This window comes from Desarmillaria tabescens (assembly GCF_030435595.1).
Source record: "Desarmillaria tabescens strain CCBAS 213 chromosome Unknown EV420scaffold_50, whole genome shotgun sequence".
NCBI lineage: Eukaryota > Fungi > Basidiomycota > Agaricomycetes > Agaricales > Physalacriaceae > Desarmillaria > Desarmillaria tabescens.
The window spans coordinates 302,701-323,968 of NW_026848349.1; the positions used below are offsets into that span (position 1 = coordinate 302,701).

Consider the following 21,268-nt stretch of genomic DNA (forward strand, 5'->3'; position numbering starts at 1 on the left):
TCCCATCAGCAAAATCATGATCCTGCCAATTCTCGCTTCCCACCGCTTGGCACTTCTCCAGGATTTCGCAAACAGACAGCGCCTGCAAAGAGGCCGAACCTGCCTCGACCGGTAACCACCCAATCTCCCGTTTTTCCCTAGGATTCTCCTGGCTTCTTGGAGTTGACAGCAAGACACCGTGCTGGCGGAACCCGGGAACAGAAAAAGGAAAAAGGAAGCATGGTCGCACCACGTGGCTTCGGATTCAAATAGTTTCGCACAGAAAGTTTCCCCCGCTTTCCACCCTTTTGCACTTCCTTCTTCCCCTTGTTGTTGCAGTTGTTGTTGGTTCCCATTCGCGATGCTGTCCTCTATCTTCGCCCTCGCCCTCCTGCCCTTGTCGGCTCTTTCGCTCACTGTCAACAACCCTTCTACGACAGTCACCTCCGGTGGGAACCTCACCATTACATGGTCGACGACAGCGAGCGACCCATCGACATTCCACATCGAGCTGGCGAACGTTGACTTCAACAGCCAGTTCGCTGTCGCGAACAATGTCAACGCCAGTGCGGGGACACTCACGGTGCAGCTCCCTGAAGTCAACCCTGGGTGAGTGCGATTGCGCGTGTGGTCCGTGCGAAGCTCATTTCTGTTTGTAGGAGCGGCTTTGCAATCCAGTTTGTGAATGTTGCAAACATCAGCCAAGTTTACGCACAGACCAGCGACTTCTCGATTGCCAGTGCGGTCTCTGGTTCTGCTGCGACGGGTGCCGCCTCAACAGCGACGGGCTCGACGGCTGCAACAGGCACTGCTTCAGTCTCCCTGAGTGTCTCTGGTTCGGTTACCGTGACCCAGTGAGTCTTTTCTTTCCTTCACCTTCGCGTATCTTGCCTCGCGCCCCGGCATCTTTTGAAAATCGGAGCCTATTGTTTAACCTTCTCTTGTTCGGAACCTTGTGGGACAATACACTAACTGTCAACCTTTTTGTTCAGATCTGGTTCCATAGGGTCCGCGACATCCACCAGGCCACTTTCCTCAGGTTCTGCTTCTGGATCCAGCGCCTCTTCCTCTTCCTCGGCTTCCTCGAGCTCCAACGCCGCCTCGACGCTCCAGATCGGCGGTGCAGGTATCATGGCTGCCATGCTTGGATGGATCGTTGCTATCTAGTTTTTCCGTGATTGGTCTTGGGTCGGGCTGTTATCGGTTGTACGATTTTTTTTTTTGCACATTACGTTCCCCTCTATCCCGTCACGAACCTCCCTCTGCCTACTAACGAACGTTCAGTATATTTATTGGACAATTACATACATACATACTCATACCCTCCGACACTCGTCTCGTACCGAAAAACTTTTTGTGTACCTGCTACATCGTACATATGATACCATAGCTACCGCCCTCTGCTTGTCATTGTCAAACGCTGTCATTTCCTAGCCTGTTGTCATTTTATCATTTACCTATCCATTTACCCTTTTGTTGGTGTGTTATTTCCAATATTATGCTTCCGGGTCGGGGTCGGTGACGCCGTGTCAATTGTGTTGTGTTGGACTTTTGGCTTCCCTTCTTGACGTAGACCGTGACGTCCTTGTTCTTCAATTTTATGAAGGTGGTGTCATTCAGCTGGATTTGATTTGATTTGACTTTATGCATTCGGCTTAGCGCAGATACCAGTGTGGCGGGTGCTAGCGCTCAGATTTTATGTCAGAAGTACATATACATGCTGGAAGCTCCAATTCAAAACTGTCGGTCCCGTGAGGGTATATCGACCGATCGGACGCATCACTCAGAGTTACAAATTTCCTTCTAAAGGCTTGGCGGCCCATCGTATCTTTTAAGCATACAAAAAAAAAGCAAAGAATCACCGAATTGTTCAGGGCTGACGACTCCCTGCCAGTGCCCGCATTATCATGACTGACCGTGACATGGCTTCAACCCGTTCTTCGGCCTCGCTTGTTCCTGGCGCTTTACACGCGAGCACCTTCCGCTCTTCATCCCATCGTACGAGGTCGCTTGGAAGAGGGGAATAATAGCGTTTTTGATTCCTCTATTTCTAAGACTCGTACAACTTGAAGCGAGGCTCCCGCCATAAGTACACAGACTGAGATAGAAGCATTCGGGGGTGGTGTGGGTCGTGGCTAAATGGAAGACCGAGGCTAATGAACGCCGAAGAATGAGTAACCGCAAGCGTAAGTGTCGGGAATTTAATTATGGTCCAGTCGTTGGTAACGTTGTACAATAAGTAATAATTGCTATGGGGTTCTAATTTGTAGGCAAGGGGCAAGCAGTTGCACGAATCCGCTATGAAGTTGTGGTCGCAAGGAATGTGAAACCTGTGGATTTTTTCTCCCTTGCCGAAACGACGATTAAGTAGTAGTGGGCCAGACTGAGCCGCTATTATAAATTTATAAATGGTTTGGACGGGCCTTACAGCGTGATGATGAATACGAACAGAGCGGGGGATAATGGCGAGGCTCTGGACACAAGCCTTAAGCTAAACGCTTCTTAACCTTGGAGGAGGAGGGACGAGGACATTTTATGGAATCTTAGTCCATCAGGGTGATTCGAGACGAACGTGGAACTTCCGGACCGGTACATCCGGATCGTGGGTAACCGGTACCCGGTGGCAAATTTCAAAATTCTCCTTCGTTTCAACCGCCATCATACCACAGTGAGTTCCTGGTTGCTGCTCTTATTCCTGAATGAAATGGTACTAATAGTGATACAGAGTACCCTGATTCTTTCTCGGCTGTGATGGGAGCTGTAGACACGGAGACGGTCTGCCAGTGGGTGCGTCGCCTCTGCTCATTCGCGAATATTTCCTGAATAGTGGCATACTTAGACAGAAAATCCACCTTTAAAGAAATTGCGACTCGATGTTACCTCATTTTCGCAGAATATTTCCCCGATACCCCCACCCATCGACCGCCTTCCCACCGAACTTCTCCTTGCGATTTTCTCCAATCTTTTCCCTGCAATTTGGAGACACGTAACTCCAATCCGTCTGTCGCTCGTCTGCTCTCGATGGCGCACCATCGTGTTATCCTCGCCTGATTTCTGGTCGTCCATCTTCATCGGACGTTGGTGCGACAATGAAATCATCGGCGCCTACCTTGCGCATTCAGGTCACAGAGCGCTGGACATTGCTATGCACATTCCCAGCAAAGATATGTTCATGAACGAGTGCTTCCAAGAACCCATTGAACTATGTGTGGAACACGCTGCTCGGTGGCGTTCACTCGACGTTACCATCCCCTTCTCTGGATTTCTCTCAATGACCCGGCAGGGAAGACTGGACCTCCCCCTCCTCGAATCTCTCACCATTGGCTCGTGCTGGAGCATCAACGACATGTCAGACCTAGACGAAGCATCGCGTCTGATCCGGCGCGCGCCCAAGTTACGCCGTGTCCGTTTCCGAGGCTCCGTGCACGAGAACTACTCCTCGCCTTCCGCTCTTCCGTGGAAACAGCTTACCAGCGTGAGCTACTCAAACTGCCACAGCCCCCTCATATCAGACCACCTCGCGTACCTCGAAAATGTGGAGAGCATGACCATCAAGGCTCCGATGTGCCACCACGCGCAACTGGGGGATAATGTCGTTTCGCCGCTCCGTGTCCTTTCCCTCCGATCTATATACAACGCGCGGTTCGTCTCGGGGATTTTGGACACCACCAAACTCTCTCTTCCTAACCTGACGGTGCTGAACATCACGCACTGCACCAAGACGCTGCCGTCCGTTGTCTCGCCATTCATTCGGGGGCTAACCCGGCTGACGTTGGTCGATAACACGACATTTGATGATGCTGCAGTCATTGCGCTGCTGGAGAGTACGCCCAACTTGGAAGAGTTTGTGCTGCGGGAGAGTAAAGGGCATTCGATATCGTGCGTGACGACGAAACTCCTCGCGTTCATGTCCAAGACGTCTATGGTGCGGAAGCTGAAGTCTATGGAGATGGTGATGAACCCTCCTGTCCCTGAAGACCTGCTGTTGGGGATGGTACATTGTCGGATGACGTTGGAGGCGTTGGGATCGGTCGAGATTGGGCTTGTTAAAGGATGTTTTGGGGAAGAGACTGTGAGAGCCCTCGGGGAACGTTTTTATGGGTTTACGGTTGAGAGGAGGGTATTGGATCAAGTGTTTTTGCTTAAGCGATGTTCTTTTTTGAAATGACATTACATACTTGATTGTTTGACTGCGAGTCCCAGTCCCACGTTGGATCGGATGCTAAAAACTTAGTAGCGTCGGTGGAGATGGGTGACAACTGGATTCGAACGAGTTGTGTGCCAGAATTATATTTCTGTTCAGTCATATGCCGACAAGTGCCGATTGCCTCAGGGATATCGCATGGTGACACAAAGAGCAGGTAGGTTTGGGCACCAACATTCCAAACAATTTGCGTCGGGAGATGTTTGTATCAAGGATTGGGTTTTTTGCTTGCAAACCAGCATCTTCCGAGCTGTCATCACTGCGAGTCGTGATGTACCAAAAGTGTCCTCGCCTCACTTCCTCATTTCACCTTTGTATACAAAGTCAAACAACAACATTTCATTTTATAGCAAAACATAAGGACAGCACCCGGAACAACGACAAAACAAGCATACAGCAGACATGATCAGTGAGAAGCATTTGGTATAGTAAAAGTCACGACGAGAAAGACACTAGAGATTACGATAGTGGTTGAAGATCACTGCGAAAAATACAGTCAGTCTCATTGGTAGTCCATTTATAGCAAAGTATTACTTACCATGAAGTACATGCGCTTCGCCTGAACGTTATGCACCCCTTGATACTGTCCTTGGTGCTGGGCAAGTGTCTCTTCTCGGGTTTGCGATCCTCCTGACATGATCGACAGCGGAGCAGCCTGGGGGTCATAGTGTGTCTTTGCCCGCTTACAAACAATATGCGCATCTGTTGAATATATTAAGCAAATGAGGCTATGAGGAAAAGAATGGACATACAGTAGACAGGTGTAGGAATGGACACCGAGCGTGTCGCTCTAGCGTAGGTAAAACAGAGGGTATAAGCCAGAGCTTGGATCGCATTCGGACTGTAGGGAACGTGAGTTTGACAAAGTGTGTAATGAAGAAGCGGAAGACATACTCAAACCCGAAGTCCTATTGGTGCAAGAGACGGTCAATATCAGTGCAGATCAGGACGAGCAAGCAACCCACATCGTGCACAACCTAGACATAACAAGGCGGTCAGCCAAACGACGCACACAACCACAAAAGCTAACGTACAGAGTAATGCGAACTCTTGCTTGTACCAATAAGGCCTGCATGACTCAACAAAAAGAAGTCGAACTCGATGGGATTGGTGATTGCTTGGTCGACAACAGTACCAGCAGGGAGGTTACCGCTTTTCGGATCTCTCTCCTTGCCATCCTTTGGGGTCAACCTGATAGAAAAACTGTATCAGTGATTGTTGCTAAATAGTGAAGAGAAGCGAGCAGACTTGGTATGGTGACGTTTCCCAACAACGATGAACGTAATTTTGGGAGGCGGAGAGATTTTAGCGTCGGCGCAGGCAGCTAAGGTTATTATCAGACGACAGAATGAGGAACGCAGTGGAGGTAAGAATGACCTTGAAGCTCGGGAAGTTCTGCCGAAGGACGTAAGTAAGGAAGGATTCAAAGGCTAACAATAACAAGGCTATGACTTACCCAAGTCTAAAACGCGCTTAAATTCGCCCTCGGACACGCCGTCTATAGTCGCGAGTCAGCAATATTAAAGAAAACAACTACTCGATGACTTGCCCCTGAAAAAGATCAGTCGTTTGGGCGGCGTCGTAACCTTCTCGACGTTGGCTCTATAACCCATATACGACGTGAGAATATCCTATCGTATCACATCCAATAAGCCGCAGATAACAAGCACGTATGAAAGTCAAACCTTCGCCATCGAGCGTAAATCCTCAATCATCTCTTTCCTCCCTAGTTGGAGTGTGGTCTTGGCTATATACCGAGCGCCGTCGGAATCGATGTTCCCTACTACTGCAGCGTACGAGGGCGATTGGCTCCCCGGAGCTGGGTGCATCACGTCGGCGCCTATACCAACCGTCAGCTACATTATCCGGTCTCCTGAAACTGGCTTGCTTACCCATAACGATCGTCGGTTGCCTAGGATCAGAAATGATAGGCGCCGACTTGGGGTCTGGAATAACATTGACGCCGCCTAACTTGGCGTTAATCCTAGATGGATTTCGCTCAGTTTCCTCATTCAGTGATTGAAGGCAAGTACAACTTACTTCAGTGCGACATTTGCCCAGTATTGCGGTCTGGCATTTCTACATTTGCCGACCCTCAGGCACTGATTGGCGACACCTCGCTGTGGAGAAAGAAAGATGATGAGGAAGAGTAACGAGTGAGGAAATACTATGGTCCGCCAACCTTCATATCACCGCAGCTAGAGATGGTATGACCCGTTAATAATACTCCAAGGCCTGGAAGCGATGACTGTACATACTGTTTAATTGCATTATACAAATCCGTGTTGCTCCCATCAGGGAGAATACACACAATGAATGTGGGAGTCGCCTTGCGCTCATCTCGGTTTTGCTTTACTGCATCAACAATAGCCTATCAAAGCCATTGTAAATTAGCATTGCGTCAAAAGTCCAATAGACATTCACAAACCTGGTCTATGTTGCTCTGTGGATTCTTATAGACAAACAACGGCTGCTTCTCTTGCACCGGCATACCTGGAAGGACTGATCAGAACCTGAAGACATTCGGGTGGAGGGAATAGTAGCTCACCGACAGCTTCGCATCCTTGAATCAAACCTCTTATTGCCGTTTTCGCATCATCTGGACTGAAACGGTTCGGCTGCATGAATACCACAACCATCCAATGGCCGAGGGGCATAGGCTTGAAAAATTTCTTATCAACCCTAGGGCGGGGTCAGGTCGTCGAATTTCTGTTACGAGATTAGTACTTACAGGTTCCACGTTCCCTCCTTCGGTCGCTAATAGGTAGTGATTTAACAAAAACTGTGCACCCTAATGAATCGGGTACTCACAATACTCGGTTGCTTTGATCCCGTTCCGTATTTCAGGTCTGGCGGGTTGAGTACCCGAGCAGGGGCCCCCATGGGTAGAGAATTGGTGTCGATGTGTAGTCCAAAATCTCTGACGTATTGCGATTGGCCATAAGAAAGAGTCTAAAGGAGAGATAATGAGCAAAGAGCATATAATAGAACGAAAATCGTACCTGGATGCCAGCCCTGATTGCATTCAATTGCTGATCAGGTTTCTTTGTCGCAAACTCCACCATAGCCCGTGTAGCATCCGGAGTGAGTTCAGCCCGAGAAAGCTGGCCGGGAACGATAGTGCATCGCTCGAGGGGAATCACGGCGCCCTTCGCAGTCTAACAAGCAATCAACACTTTTTCTGAATACAAGAACAAAGATCGTACCTGCATGCAGATAATATTAGGAAGCCGTAGCCTCTTGTTCTCCGCTTGGGCGAAGTATTGCGCTACGGTCGTCTGTTTACCACCAGTCGGAGTGAAAATTGTGGACGCGGCATCCCGTTCCGTGAGCTTGTGGATGGTGACAAGCTTCTTCACCCCAGCTGCAGACTCAGCCTCGACCTTGACACCAAAGAGAAAGTTTTGGAGGCGGCGTCGTTGCAATGGGGGTATTGCCTGCGCTCGTAGATACCTGTCCGGATTGTCTTTGCGATTTCCGCCGAAGAATTCGACGCACGTCTCAACCAAGGGACCCGGCTTGAACATGACACCGGCAGAGACATCGATGGTAACAAGCAGACGGCCTAAAGCAGGTCGAACGGATTGAAAGTAGCCTTGCCAGACCTCCAGCGGCATATTGGCCAGAGGTGCCTTGACTTTGTCGCTGTAGAACGACCGGACTCGGAATGGATGGTTGAGCGACGGTTCCATGCGTAGCACGATGTTCAGGGCCTGAAAAGTTCTCAGATCACGTTAGGCAGTCCACCTATCGACAACACGTACTGTGAGAGCAGTGGACACATTCTCGTCCCAGGACTGCTGAGCGGCCGTGTACCTGCGAAGTACTCTGCAGACAGTCAGTTTTTTGTCTTGCACTATGAAGATGAATGAGAATTACTCCAAATCTATTTCCCTCGCCTCGGTGATAGTAATCTTAAAATTCGATATTCGAGTTCCTTCGGTCCAAGCCACATTGAACTGCGTGCATTGAAATGAATCGAACGATGCTTCGGGTGAAGAAACGTACCTGGCGGTGATGCTCAGTACCAAAATTCAACCTATAGCTCGTATACAGATTTTTCTTGCCATCATAAACGGCTGCCTTGATGAATACGTCGGGGTACTGCTTCTGCAGCGCGACGATCAGCTTCAAGTTGAACGCTGCCCGAAGCGACTTTTCCATTGCTAGAAATATCAAGAATCATTCCACGTATTGACTGCAGATCTCAAAAGATACCAACCGACTAAAAAAGCATAAGCCATAGACACGGCGAGAAGAAAGATATCTTACCGTCGTAGTGATAAACCGTAATGTCCGGTATATTCATTTCACAAGCATTCACGGCAACGGTAATCTGCCTGCCCGCAGTCCCAAATCCAGGACGACGTACACCAACAGGTTGTACAGCAGCTTAAAGAATCAAACGATTAGAAAAAAACCACAAACATCACATTTTCTATGTAAGCATCACAAAACTTACAAGAAATGGAGGCACTGGGACCGCCTTGTGGCCCAGTAACTCCTACACCTCCGCCTCGCCCGCCACCTCGCCCCCGAGGAGGACCTCCATGCTGCTGGGGAGTATTTCCCCTAGCAGGATACGGAGATCCCCCTCGCTGACCAGGTGCCATTCGTGGTGGAGCCATGTTGAAAGAAAAAGTACAGTTGATAGAGGAGGTGTAGATGACAGTTAGGAAGGCGTTCCTATCGAATCAGGGCAAAACACGCGTCCTTTTATACCCTGTGGGTAGCCGGGATGCGGATGGCTCCGTTGACAGCCTGCCGGGTAGAATCGGCCCTGTCACTCGCGAATGAATAGATTCAGGGTAAGAAGTTGCGAAGGATGCACTGGACTGGATACATAATGATGTGACTCAGAGCCATCAAAGATAATTGTATGACTCGTATCTTTCAAGCACTGTAAGTTCAATAGAGATGGGACGAGATCCTCCCCTTTCCTTTCCCAGGACCCAACCTGTACCATTGTGAAGATCTCAGAGTGACCTTGAGAAGTTATGGTGAAAGAACTATGCGCGGGATGAACAATGGGACTGACACAAAGGCTACACGCGGATAGGTACCCCTCGAGAACAATGACACCGCCCGAGAAGAATCAAGAAGCAGCTGGTTGGTATGAATCGAAAAATAAGCGCTGAGCTGTTACCTACGTAAAAATATCACAACGAGGCAAATACCCACCCCACTTTAGAAAGCGGCGACTGTGCACATACACAATAAGGCCGCATGGCAGCCCCAGAAGTCAGGATGAAGAAATGATGCAGTGCTAATGAAGTGCTGCGGCTCTGTGGGAAGGAAAGGCAAACACAAAGCCACCCATACTTATAGAGGAGACCTGGGCCCATCATCTGCTGTATCTTCTCACACGCATTTTAGGTGTGATCAGAGTAGCTCTCAAATTCCTTATCGTTCCGAGGGGAAGCATTTTGTCCGGTACATTGCGCGGTCGCAAGGCGTTTCTTAGCAGAGCACTAGGAGACGTCCGATAGTTCAATTTGAGGTTCGAATTGAATTTGAAGCAAAAGCGCTGAAAGTAAGATAAAGACGCGCTACATCAACAATCTCAGGGTAAGTAAAGGAATAAATATAGACTTGATGAAGGCCTGTCCCATGACCTGACTGACTCGACTCGAACCACAAGGTTCTGATTTTGAAGGGCTTGGCATCAAAATGCATCGCCTCCGAGCCTCTGACCCCAACTTGAGCCGAATCATTTTGTCCGTCTCGCGATGTGCGTTCGATGGTAACCACCACCGATACCAAAATATCGCAAGAGCCGTTCAATTTGAGCGGTGCTTCACGCGCTCCTGGTAGTGTGGTCGTCGCTTGCTGGTACAGGCTGAACTGAGTAAACTAAAACACATCAGTCAGACACGATCCGGCACGAAATGCGAAATACATGCCTATCCCAACGACGTTGCAGAACAAAGGCATCACAGTAACTATCCGCCTTGTTTCCCAGACATCGCAGCAGCGCCAAACCTTAAATTCTGTCTTCAACCTTAAGAATGTACATCAATGAATTTATTGCCACTCACAGTAATGAACTCAGCTGCGGTGAGCCTAGCTACCCTTGGTCTGAATGAGATATGGAGCTGCCATCTTGTCCATTTTCCTATGATGGGTCAACGCTCCAGGAATATCGCACCTCAAACCTGCCAAGTACATAGCGGCAAAAAGTTACGCAGCTGGAACACAAAAGTTAAACACGACAGTAAAAAATCAAATGATGACAAGCGCACCTATCATCTATGAATTGAATACGACCACTAAGAGCCATCATCAATTGTCAGCGCTTCAGCGGTGATTGAACATCAACCGCTGCTTCCACTACTGTCCTCAAACCGTAATAAGGCCAAAAATGTTGGAAGACGTTCCTTTTGGTTGACGACGGCAGCAGCCATCTGGGGGAGACAAAAATGTTTGGAAGAATTAATGTGGTCGCAAAGACTTTGGGGGGCCAGAGGGGGGCGCTGTTATTGCAAAAGACTTCTGGGTGGAGGAGGACCAAACAGGGAGGAGAAATTGTCGATCACCGAAAGGACGGGAATCGACTCGGAATCGAATCAAAGGGCCGCAAGGAATAAAAAGAAGACTGAGTTCGTCCCGGTGATAGTGCAGCGTATAGCTCAGAGCGCTGAGCAGTTGACTGAGCAAGATTAAGCGTCCTCGGAGTTATCGGAGGCAGGAGGTGACCTTGATGAAACAACACATCCAAACAAACGCGTCGCGAGTCAAGACACAGCCACCAAGTTTTACGTTTTGGAGCATCGTGCTCATTTATGGGCGGGGTTTGGTGAATAGGATATGACGCTTAGAGTAAAAGGACGACATGCTTTCTGAGTGAGGGACGTTGATGCCCATCTGCCTGATCCCACGAATCAATTCGCGAGCCGTATCCTTTGTTTGGATAAAAACTCGAAGCTGGACGTCTACGGCTAAGAACGGGAGCAGCTCGAACTTACTATGTGAATCTCAAGGTATGCGCGTAGGAAAAACCTTTTTGAACATCAAACCAAAAATAGTAAGTACGGGTCCTTCATTTCGCCTTAGATACAATGTCATAAACCAGGGAGCAGGGTTTCATTTCATAACAAAAAGGAAGGACAACTAGCAAAAGAACAACGAAACAATGTCCGAGTTGCAACAAATTAGATCAGTAAGAAGCATTGAAGATGATAACGTCCCGACGATGAAGATAGTATAATGGCAGTAGACGAAGGTCACTACAAAAGAGACTGTTAGTCTCATCGTTAATTGATTTATAACAAAGCATTACTGACCATGAAATACATGCGCATTGCCTGAGCATTATGTACCTCTTGATACTGTCCTCGATGCTGGGCAAGTGTCTCTTCTCGGGTTTGCGACCCTCCTGACACGATCGACGACGAGGTGCCCTGGGGGTCATAGTGTGTCTTTGCCCTACTACAAACAATATGGGCATCTGTCGAATATATTAAGTAAGGGAGACTACGGGGAACAGAAAAGACGCACAATAGACAGGCGTGGGAATGGACACTGAACGCGTCGATCTGGCGTAGGTAAAACAGAGCGTATAAGCCAGAGCTTGGATCGCGTCTGGGCTGTAGAGAGCATGAGTTCTCTTAATGTACATATAAGAAGTGTAAGACATACCCGAACTCAGATTCCTGAGGGTGCAAAGTGAATCAGTGTCCGCGCAGACCAGAACGAGCGAGCTACTCACATCATGCACAACCTATATATAACGAGACAGTTAGCGAAGTGACGAATACAATTAAGAAGCTAACGTGCAGTATAATGCGAGCTCTTGCTAGTACCAAGAAGGCCTCCATGGCTTTGCAAGTAGAAATCGAACTCGACTGGGTTGGTAATTGCTTGATCGATGACGGTACCTGGGAGGAGGTTACCGCTTCTCGCATCTTTGTCCCTGTCATTCTTTGGGAAGAACCTAATAGAAAAGCGGATCAACAATCGCTGCTAAATAGGAAAGAACAGCAAGCAGACCTCATATGGTGACGTTTCCCGACAACAATGAACGTAATTTTGGGAGGTGGAGAGATTTCAGCGTCAACGCATGCAGCTAGAGTCGTCAGCACGGGGAGACGTAGCAAGGATAAGAAAATAGGTACCTCGAAGCAAAGGCAGTTCTGCAGAAGGACGTTAGCGCGATTTTGTGAACGCATATGTCAACACAATGACTTACCCAGATCCAAAACACGTTTGAATTCGCCTTCAGACACACCGTCTACCAGCGAGGGTCAGAACTATCAACAAGGAAAACAGGTATTCAATGACCCACCCCTAAAGAATATCAATCGTTTTGGCAGCGTCTTGACCCCCCCTACTTTGGTTCGATTGTTTATGTATGACTTGAGCAGATCCTACCACATGGCACCGAATGAGCCACAACCGCATGCACACATAAAAGAAGTAGCCAAACCTTTGTCATTGTCTGCAAATCTTCGATCATTTCCTGCCTCCCTAACTGGAGTTTGGTCTTCGATATGTATCGTGCGCCATCAGAGTCAATATTTGCCACCACCGCCGCGTAGGAGGGCGATTGACTGCCTGGTGCTGGATGCATGACGTCTGCGCCTGTATCCACCGTCAGCTACGCTCTCAAGTATCCCAAGGTTGACTTACCCATGATGATTGTTGGTTGTCTAGGGTCGGAAATGATAGACGCAGACCTCGGATCCGGGATTACATTAATACCGCCCAATTTGGCGTTAATCCTAGAGAAAATTCGCTTATTTTCCTCATTCGACTATCGAACAAAGAAAAACTTACTTCAGGGCAACGTTTGCCCAATATTGTGGTCGGGCACTTCTACATTTGCCGACCCGCAGGCACTGATTGGCAATGCCTCTCTGTAAACACGGATGGTGAGGACTTTATTAAGCGTACGTTACAAACCACTAACCTTTATATCGCCGGAGCTGAGAGGAGGACACTAGTCACCAACGCTTCTTACAATAATAAGGGGACTCACAATTTGACTGCCGTATACAAGTCCGCGTTGCTCCCGTCAGGAAGAATACAAAGAATGAACGCAGGCACCGTTTTACGCTTAGATCTGGCTTCCGATAGGGCATCAGATATAGACTATACAAGCCATTGTAAGCCAGCCTTGCGTCGAAATGCAATATTCGCAAGCAAACCTGATCAATTACGCTTTGGGCATTCTTGTAGACACATAACGGTTGCTTGTCTTGCACCGTTATGCCTGGAAGGATTAATCGGAATCCGAGGACATGGTGATAGCTAGATAAATGACTCACCGACAGCTTCGCATCCTTGAATCAGACCAGATATAGTCCTATTCACTTCATCTGGACGGAAGCGGTTCTGTGGAACAAAAATCACAACGATCCAGGGTCCGAGAGGCATCGGCCTAAAAAATTTCTTGTCGACCCTAGGAGACATCACGTCATGTAATTTCAACCACGAGATCAATACTTACAAGTTCCAAGCTCCATCCCTCGGCCGCTGATAAGTGGTGATTTAGAGAGAAGGTATATGTATCCCTAACAAATCAAGTACTCACAACAGTCATTTGCTTCGATCCTGTTCCGTATTTAAGCTCCGGCGCGTTGATCATTCGCGCAGGAATCTCCATGGGTAGAGAACCTGTCTTGATGTCTAGTCCGAAATCCCGGACGTATCGGGATTGGCCATAAGCAAGGACCTAAAAGAAAGAGAATGAGAAAATAACATCTGATAAAACAAAAATCGGACCTGGATACCGGTCTGAATCGCACTCAGTCGCTGGTCGGGCCTCTTCGTCGCAAAGCCAACCATAGCTCGTGTAGCATCCGGATTGAGGTCAGCCCGAGAGAGCTGGCCGGGAATGACGTAACATCGCTCGAGAGGTATCACATCACCTTTCGCAGTCTGGCAGAGAATCAACACATTTCCCAGCTATGACAACAAGAGACATACCTGCATGCATATAATGTTTGGATACCGTAGCCTTTGGTTAGCCTGTGCGTAGTACTGTGCTACATTGGTCCGTCTACCACCGGTCGGAGTGAATACAGTGGACGCAGCATCTAGCTCCGTCAACTTATGGATGGTAAGAGGCTTCTTCCGACCAGCCGCCGACTCTACTTCGACCTTGACACCAAAAAGAAAGCTTTGGAGACGGCGTCGTTGCATTGAGAGTATTGCCTGCGGTCCAGATGCTCTTAGATACCTGTCCGCGTTTTCTCTGCGATTCCCGGTGAAAAATTCGAGGCATAGCTCGATAAGCGAACCCGGTTTGAAAAAGACGCCAGTTGAAATGTCTATATTGACCAGAAGACGATTCAACGCTGGTCGAACTGACTGGAAGTAGCCTTGCCAGGCTTCCAGTCCTGTATTGGCTAGAGGTGCCCTGATCTTGTCGCTGTAGAACGATCGTACCCTGAATGGATGGTTAAGAGACGGCTCCATGCGAATCACGATGTTCAAAGCCTGAAGCGTTCTCAGGTCAAGCTAAGTCACCAATAAACGATAAAACCTACTGTGAGACCGGTGGAAACATTTTCGTCCCAGGATTGCTGACCAGCCGCGTATCTGCGAAGCACTCTGCGGGAAATCAGTTTTCATCCTACACGGCGACGACGAGGAGAGTTACTCCATGTTGATCTCCCTCGCTTCCGTGAGGGTAATCTTGAAATTGGATGCGCGATTGTTCTCGGTCCAGATGACGTTAAACTGCATTCATTGAAATAAATCGAACGTTAGCGTGGATCAGGAAGCGTACCTGGCGAGAATGGCTATCACCAAAATCCAACTTGTAGCTCGTATAAAGATTCTTCTTGCCGTCATAAACGGCTGCTTTGGAAAACATGTCCAGGTGCTGGCTTTGCAGCGCTTCGATCAGCTGCATATTGAAAGCCTGGCGGAGCGACTTTTCAATGGCTATAGAAATTAATGATCATCATACGCATATAACGACAGATCCTGAAGATACCAACCAACTAAAGACGTGTAAGCCATCGCGACTTGTTGAGGGAGAAACCTTACCATCGTAGTGATATATCGTAATGTCAGGGGTATCCATTTCGCATGCGTTCACAAAAACAGTAGTTTGCCTGCCCGCACTGCCGAACCCAGGACGAAGGACACCAATGGCTTGAACAGCGGCTACAATAATCAACAATCAGATATTGAACAACAGCGACAGACCCTTTCTAAAACATCGCAAGACTTACGGGAAACGGAGACACTGGGACTCGCTGCTTGCCTAACAACACTTCCTTCCCTCCCTCCTCCTCCTCGTGCGCCTCCTCCTCGTGCGCCTCCTCCTCGTGCGCCACCTCGTGCGCCACCTCTTCGCCCACCTCGCCCTCGAAGAGGACCTCCACGCTGCTGGGGAGCACTTTCCTCAGCAGGATATGGAGTCCCTCCTCGTTGACCAGGTGCCATTCGTCGTGGAGCCATGTTGACAAACAATGTAGAGCAGAATAGGTGGATGACTGTTACTAGTTGGTATGGGAGGAGACGTTCAATCAGATCAAAGAGGCGTCTGCGGACAGCCGAGATGCCGATAACCAAGCTACCGGGTAGAACCGACTGTGTCGCTTGTTCGTTGCTTGCGAATGAATAGAACAAGAGTCAGAAGCCGTGAGTGTAAAGAAGTGCCCATACGACCTGCATGCAGTACACGACTAGTGATCAAGACTGAATTTTGTGTGAGCTTCGGAGTCTTTCCAGTGCTGTAACCTTTAATAGAGACGAGTCGAGAATATACCAGGCCTTCTATGAAGTCAGAAGCTGAAGCAACCTTTCAAAATTACGCTAACGGAATCTTGTATAAGGCGAAAAATGAGATTAGCAGGGTTGCAGGTACCCACGAGAAAAGGACACCACCTCCAAGACGCAGCTGTCAGCTGATGAGTCTGGATCGAGCAATAACGCGGGAGATCTGTATAATCCACGTAAGAGTATCACAGCGATGTAAAATCACACCCTACATTGAAAAGCAGCACTTGTGAGCATTCAAAATGAGGTTGGGTCACAGCCTCGCGTGATATCAGGACGGAGAAATCATGCGGTGCCGATGAAGTGCTGTGGTCCGGTAAAAAGGAAGGGCGTGCGCGAATCGTGAAGCTACCGCATGTAGAAGGCGCATTGTCTGCGATGCATCCTTGCACGCCTCTCACGTATGATCAGATACAGCAGATGTGAAGTTTCCTATCGTCCTAAGGGGAAGCACCATACCACCCAGCACATTTCGCACGCACAAGGTGCGTAGTAGCGGGGCATAAGGGGGCTGTCTGATAGACCATTGAGCTTAAGTCGTGCCTCGATTTCAATCAAGAGCACAAGCGCTGAGAATAAGGTGAAGAAAACTAGGCCTGCGCGCCGTAACCGTACCGTACCGTTATATTACGGATCCGGTGTACGATATACGTACCGACGCCGTGAAGCCTTCCAGCAGTACCGTACAATTCGGCCACCGACGGCCGTATTATGTGGCGATGCTGAAGGATTTGGCAAGGGATTTTGAGCTGTCAATACATGTTCTAAAGTGAATTAAAACAGCTTACCTTCATGTCCTTTCTGTTTCCTACCTGTCTGGCGTTCCTCTGACTCTAAATCTTCATCATAGGGCATTACGATGTCATCATTCGGCCCTTCGAGCCCAGTAGAGCATCCCCAAATGACCGACTTCTTTGTCAAGATGCACTCTATACTTGCCAGACAGGTTAGCACATTAATTTATCACTTTAAGGATGCCATACTACCATGTTTTACAGGACGAGCTCACCGTAATGAATATACGGCTGTTCACGACCGTGACGGCCGTAAGTGTACGGACCGACACCGTCAGCATCCGTCACTATACGGTATACAGTACGGATACGGATGGTGCGCAGCCCTAACTGAAGATAACCTCTACCAATCATCTGAGAGTAAGCAAAGAAATGAAGTTAGAACTAATGAAGACAGTATAAGTAATGCTTGTATCTGTATCTTCCAGTTTCTGGGAGGCTGGTGTTTGAACAGACTCAACAGACGGCGTGGTACCACCGCTGCTCTGTAAACATCCACGCCAGGGAGTGGTATGCGTCGAACAGCAGGCCAGTAGCGCCAGAGGATTTTATGCCAGTTATGCGGAGACCAGATCAGTGATAGGCCGCAAGACAGTTAAACTCCGTGTCGTCGTGGGACGATCGAAAGATAAGTCGGACCTTGCCGAGTTGTTCCGTTACATTTTTTCTCCCAGAGAAGCCGTCGGCGGGTCGGCTAAGGAGGGATTTTTCAATTTCACCAAATAGAGGAGAGAAGAGAAGAGAGGAAGAGTCGCTTAGGTAGGCAGGGAAATTCGGTGGCAAAACAACACACCTAAACAAACGCGTCGCGAGATGAACATTACACAGCCACAGCCACTTTAACCTCTTCGGCTTCCAAAATGTGGCTCTTATGTAAAGTAATGTCGCACATCTTTGTGTGCTGGATTCGGTGAGCAACCAACTCTACGTATTCAAGCGGCGTAGCCTTTTTTAACGATCATGTCCTTGAAGATGATTACTCAGGAAAGAAGGCCGATTTTTTGGTGAGCCATTTGCCGCTAAACGACAAGAAAAATTAAATGTCCATCGAAACTGGAAAAATTCCGACGGCCGATGAAGTATCCCATCTCGTATAACTTAGTCGGACGATCCAAGGACAATAGCTCAGCCCACGAGGTCGTATGGGAACTGCCATGGACTCGCTAAATCTTGTCTGAGCGTACTTATAAGATTCAGCCTCCTCCTACTGAGAGGTTTCTGACAGGACCTCGTCGGATACTTCCTCGTGCGTGTCGATTTTCGTGACTCGTCCCTTATCAGCAGTCCCGTCAAATACAAATCTGGATCATCGGCACAGATCTGCTCATTAAGTACGGGCGAGTGAGGGCTCAGTGAGGGAAGACGGACTTGTGTTCGACGACGAGACGGTTACCATGACTCGGGTTACTGGACACAGGGAGATTGTCTTGCCTCCAGGTATTCGAGGTTTCACGATATCGATGATATTTCTGTACGTCCCTGCATCGTTTCCCCGGACTCTTATCACTCTAATACGACTCGTTACGTGTAGTGACGCGCCGGAACGATGGCATCATAAACCTGCATAGTACGCTCCCATACCCCGGTCTACCGCATGTTCACAAAGGCGATAGATGACGTCGTCGTACCCTGGTCTCCCATCCCACCACCACCACCACCCATCATTAACCTCACGATCTCCCCTTCTTTGGCAGTGAATGCATTTGGTTCATCAAGCACGAGACGATTCTTCCAGTACGGGCTGAGCGTTCGAATGGAAGGCTCGATGGCGAAGGTCGGAGACGGGTATATTGATAGGGACCGCTTGCCTTCCATAATAAAGGTCGTATTCATCTCGGGCCGGGCGAATATGGTGCGATAACGTAGGTCGTTCTTCCAAGTCTATCAGGTCGCTCATGCAATCATCTAGGGATACGCACAACAGTATACACGATGATGGGGGTGTTACTTGGATCACCAGGTACAGGAAGTTTCGCTGCGTCGATAAACGCGACGTTGGGGTTCCTGTGATCAAGCACATATGATTGCAATCAAGATAAAATCGTTGCTGACGACGTCTGGCTTGTAAGCGTGTCATTACAAGCGCTCCTTCACCTTGAATTGGTTCAACCTGACCTTCCACCCAGATGCCCAAGCGCTCACCGACCTGCGTAAATTGACAACGCTTGAATGGGTGAGATCGTTAAACTTCATGTTATATGAATACATCGCTGATAATATACAATCTCCTATTAGAGAACACTATAATATGCTTGATGGAATATATATCTCTGGCATCTGGAGCTACGGATTGGACGGGTAACGTCGTCCGTCACTATCATTCTCAACTATTAAATAAGTTCTTCATGTTCTTGAAGAGATGATTCCGTCAGAATCAATACAACGAGCTCCAAGAAAATCCCGTACTCACCATGAGGTAATGCCTCTCCTCAATAGCCTCCATAATATCAAAACTCATCAGATCCTTCATAAGAGATATATCAACCTTTACTACGCTTAGAACATTGAACTTGACAATACTCACATCGAATCCACGCCCTCTTCGAATCCTATCACCCTTGCAGGTCTTTTTATGTTGGTCCCACGGTCCTAAGGTGTACGTGTTGGTCGGGCCGAGCCTGATCACCTTTTCACATAGCCGACACTTAGCGCCATGCTCATCAAACTCCGTTATCTGCACGTCCGATAGAAGCTCCTCGTACCGGCCGAACATGGTCATCTCCCTGCCGTTTTCTGGCGTAGTGGGGGGCGTCTCTATTTCTTCCAAGAGAGACGTGGGAGGTGAAGCGAAAGTATGCCCGTCCATGTAGGCGGGCCTAGAACAGTGATTGCGTAGACTGCTGTCTGCGGCCCCTCGCTCCGACAGGTTGATACTATGTGCCCGCTGAGCAACATTATGTTGCGACTGAAGCGGTTTGGCGGATAACGAAAGAGGACCCGGAAATGGAGCGCGACAGTGATTTGGCTCTGTTGTCCCAAAGACGAAAGGGCTTGTGTCCTGTATGGGCAGGTTAATTGGCACAGGGAGGTCTAGCGCATGCCCTAGTATGGTTCGTATCGGCGCCAGTGGCTCTTGGCCTTGTGTTCGCTGGGAGATAGCGGGTAGGCACCACCATTGACGATCTGGAATATCCTCAGAAGTCGCGTGTTGAGTGGGGACGGGCTCGTCAAGCAGCATATGGGCTGGTATCCCATCAATAAAAGACGTGGGTTCTACGGGACAGCAGCTTGAAGACGACTTCGCGTGACGACGAAGAGGTATCTCAGCATTGGATGCTAACGAAAGGGTGGCAATCCTAGAGCTAAGGGCCATTTCGAAGGTGGATGGTATTCTGTGGTCGTAATAGTGTGAAAGGTTGTGATCGAAGGATTGCCCTGATGTGTTGACAGAGAGAGGCATTCTTAGCGGGGAATGAAAGGAAGGCGGGCTCGTTCTTGTCGGTTCCATTTATACGGTGCGCTCTTTCATTGTCCAGGTTCTTACATTCATAAAGTGTCTTTGTTTCCCCTTTGTTTTGTCCAGTGGCATCATAGTGATGCTTACAAAGGCTTTTTTAGGCCTTTGTCTTTTCGTCTCTCTACGGCATGTGATATAATTTAATATATCATAGCATACTTAGAGAAAATGTGTCGCGCAAATACTATTACTTGCATTGAACAACAAGAGTCATGGCCACACCATGTCCTTAACCTGTGGTAGCTAGCAGATGATGATGATTTACTCCTAGAGTGACCACCCCAAGCCTTGATAAGAAAGTAAACACCCGACAAGAGCACCGTATAAGCGCCATACATTTAGTAGCTACCGTATTCTTGACCGACTTCTTTCTTCAGTCAAAACGGCGGTAGAAGTATCATATTCGTGGGAGTCGGAGCTTAGCAGAAAGGGCTATAACAGCCTCAAACTTTCTCTTATCGAATCATCCCAACTAATTCGAAGGCAGCATAGATACTCAGATTAGAAGTTCGTATCTGCTTCAAATTCTGAATTAGCCCCGCTTCATCGAACACGGATCAGGCAAGTGATGACTCTTCCGAACGGTGACTATCGATGCAGGATGGGGCGTGACACCATCGGCGTATTTCTCTGAAAGGTGAGAAGAGACTTGTCGTGTAGTCGATAATTGAACGAGCGTCAACAATTTGCAGGCGGTGAAGGTCACGAAATCATGAGAACAAGTTAACCTCTACAGATACTACCACATGAATTGAATGGTTCATACGAGGTGTCACAGATATATGGAGTTCAGACAGAATAACGAGGATCTGAGAACTAGCAACTTGTACGCGATCCAGGTGCCAACATACCGGGACAACAAGGATATGTCCGGCATCCGGGATTAGCAGCAACTTGTTTCGATCAAGTGACCTCAGGGTTATGAGCCCTGCGCGCTACCACTGCGCCATGCTGCTTGAAGTTATTCAGTTTTAATTATGACTCGGTTAGAGTCTGAGAAGATCGTGAATGTGTCTTATTCCCCCCTCCCTTTTTTCGCAGCAGTAAAATCGTTGATTTTCTCTCACTTATCGTTGAAAAGCAACGAGAAACTTCATTCCG

The 21,268-nt window shown here is 48.4% G+C and overlaps 5 protein-coding genes and 1 non-coding gene across 6 annotated transcripts; 2 read left to right on the forward strand and 4 right to left on the reverse strand.

Moving 5' to 3' along the window:
* Window positions 1-340: 340 nt before the first annotated feature.
* EV420DRAFT_1277045 (uncharacterized protein) lies at window positions 341-837 on the forward strand (the record flags this gene model as incomplete). The annotated part of the gene is made up of 2 exons (XM_060467999.1): window positions 341-588; window positions 639-837. The coding sequence occupies 2 exons, from the start codon at window positions 341-343 to the stop codon at window positions 835-837; spliced, it is 447 nt and encodes a 148-aa protein (XP_060325477.1).
* Window positions 838-2,730: 1,893 nt separating this feature from the next.
* EV420DRAFT_1648468 (uncharacterized protein) lies at window positions 2,731-4,147 on the forward strand (the record flags this gene model as incomplete). Its single annotated transcript, XM_060478171.1, has 2 exons — window positions 2,731-2,766; window positions 2,819-4,147. The coding sequence occupies 2 exons, from the start codon at window positions 2,731-2,733 to the stop codon at window positions 4,145-4,147; spliced, it is 1,365 nt and encodes a 454-aa protein (XP_060325478.1).
* Window positions 4,148-4,661: 514 nt separating this feature from the next.
* EV420DRAFT_1484386 (argonaute-like protein) lies at window positions 4,662-8,811 on the reverse strand (the record flags this gene model as incomplete). The annotated part of the gene is made up of 26 exons (XM_060470071.1): window positions 4,662-4,664; window positions 4,722-4,885; window positions 4,936-5,024; window positions 5,078-5,091; window positions 5,149-5,160; window positions 5,218-5,374; window positions 5,432-5,507; window positions 5,561-5,578; window positions 5,640-5,681; window positions 5,721-5,814; window positions 5,869-6,023; window positions 6,076-6,167; window positions 6,224-6,303; window positions 6,366-6,440; window positions 6,495-6,554; window positions 6,612-6,676; window positions 6,732-6,865; window positions 6,915-6,940; window positions 6,995-7,135; window positions 7,186-7,341; window positions 7,390-7,896; window positions 7,948-7,999; window positions 8,063-8,142; window positions 8,192-8,349; window positions 8,456-8,575; window positions 8,646-8,811. The coding sequence occupies 26 exons, from the start codon at window positions 8,809-8,811 to the stop codon at window positions 4,662-4,664; spliced, it is 2,736 nt and encodes a 911-aa protein (XP_060325479.1).
* Window positions 8,812-11,351: 2,540 nt separating this feature from the next.
* EV420DRAFT_973316 (argonaute-like protein) lies at window positions 11,352-16,075 on the reverse strand. Its single transcript, XM_060484220.1, has 28 exons — window positions 16,025-16,075; window positions 15,367-15,962; window positions 15,179-15,298; window positions 15,130-15,132; window positions 14,916-15,073; window positions 14,787-14,866; window positions 14,674-14,737; window positions 14,111-14,623; window positions 13,907-14,062; window positions 13,716-13,856; window positions 13,632-13,657; window positions 13,450-13,583; window positions 13,330-13,394; window positions 13,161-13,273; window positions 13,092-13,107; window positions 12,959-13,038; window positions 12,812-12,903; window positions 12,609-12,763; window positions 12,468-12,549; window positions 12,372-12,413; window positions 12,298-12,315; window positions 12,173-12,248; window positions 11,960-12,116; window positions 11,892-11,903; window positions 11,822-11,835; window positions 11,681-11,769; window positions 11,467-11,630; window positions 11,352-11,409 (listed from the first exon to the last, which is right to left on the reverse strand). Exons 2-28 carry the CDS (start codon window positions 15,593-15,595, stop codon window positions 11,407-11,409), a joined length of 2,802 nt encoding a protein of 933 aa, XP_060325480.1. The 5' UTR covers window positions 15,596-15,962; window positions 16,025-16,075; the 3' UTR covers window positions 11,352-11,406.
* A 2,222-nt stretch (window positions 16,076-18,297) lies between these two features.
* On the reverse strand, window positions 18,298-20,023 carry EV420DRAFT_1648471 (uncharacterized protein; the record flags this gene model as incomplete). Its single annotated transcript, XM_060478172.1, has 4 exons — window positions 18,298-18,582; window positions 18,630-18,714; window positions 18,791-18,897; window positions 19,121-20,023. 4 exons carry the CDS (start codon window positions 20,021-20,023, stop codon window positions 18,298-18,300), a joined length of 1,380 nt encoding a protein of 459 aa, XP_060325481.1.
* A 1,028-nt stretch (window positions 20,024-21,051) lies between these two features.
* EV420DRAFT_t238 lies at window positions 21,052-21,123 on the reverse strand. The gene has a single exon. It is a non-coding gene; the product is annotated as a tRNA-Met (tRNA).
* Window positions 21,124-21,268: the final 145 nt, after the last annotated feature.

Coding starts and splice junctions, on each gene's coding strand:
- EV420DRAFT_973316 (XM_060484220.1), bottom strand. CDS start 15,595: ATGGCTCCACGACGAATGGCACCTGGTCAACGAGGAGGGACTCCATAT. Junction 14,624..14,673: donor ATGTTTCCACCGGTCTCACA/GTAGGTTTTATC, acceptor AGAACGCTTCAG/GCTTTGAACATCGTGATTCG. Junction 13,658..13,715: donor GATCGAAGCAAATGACTGTT/GTGAGTACTTGA, acceptor ACCACTTATCAG/CGGCCGAGGGATGGAGCTTG.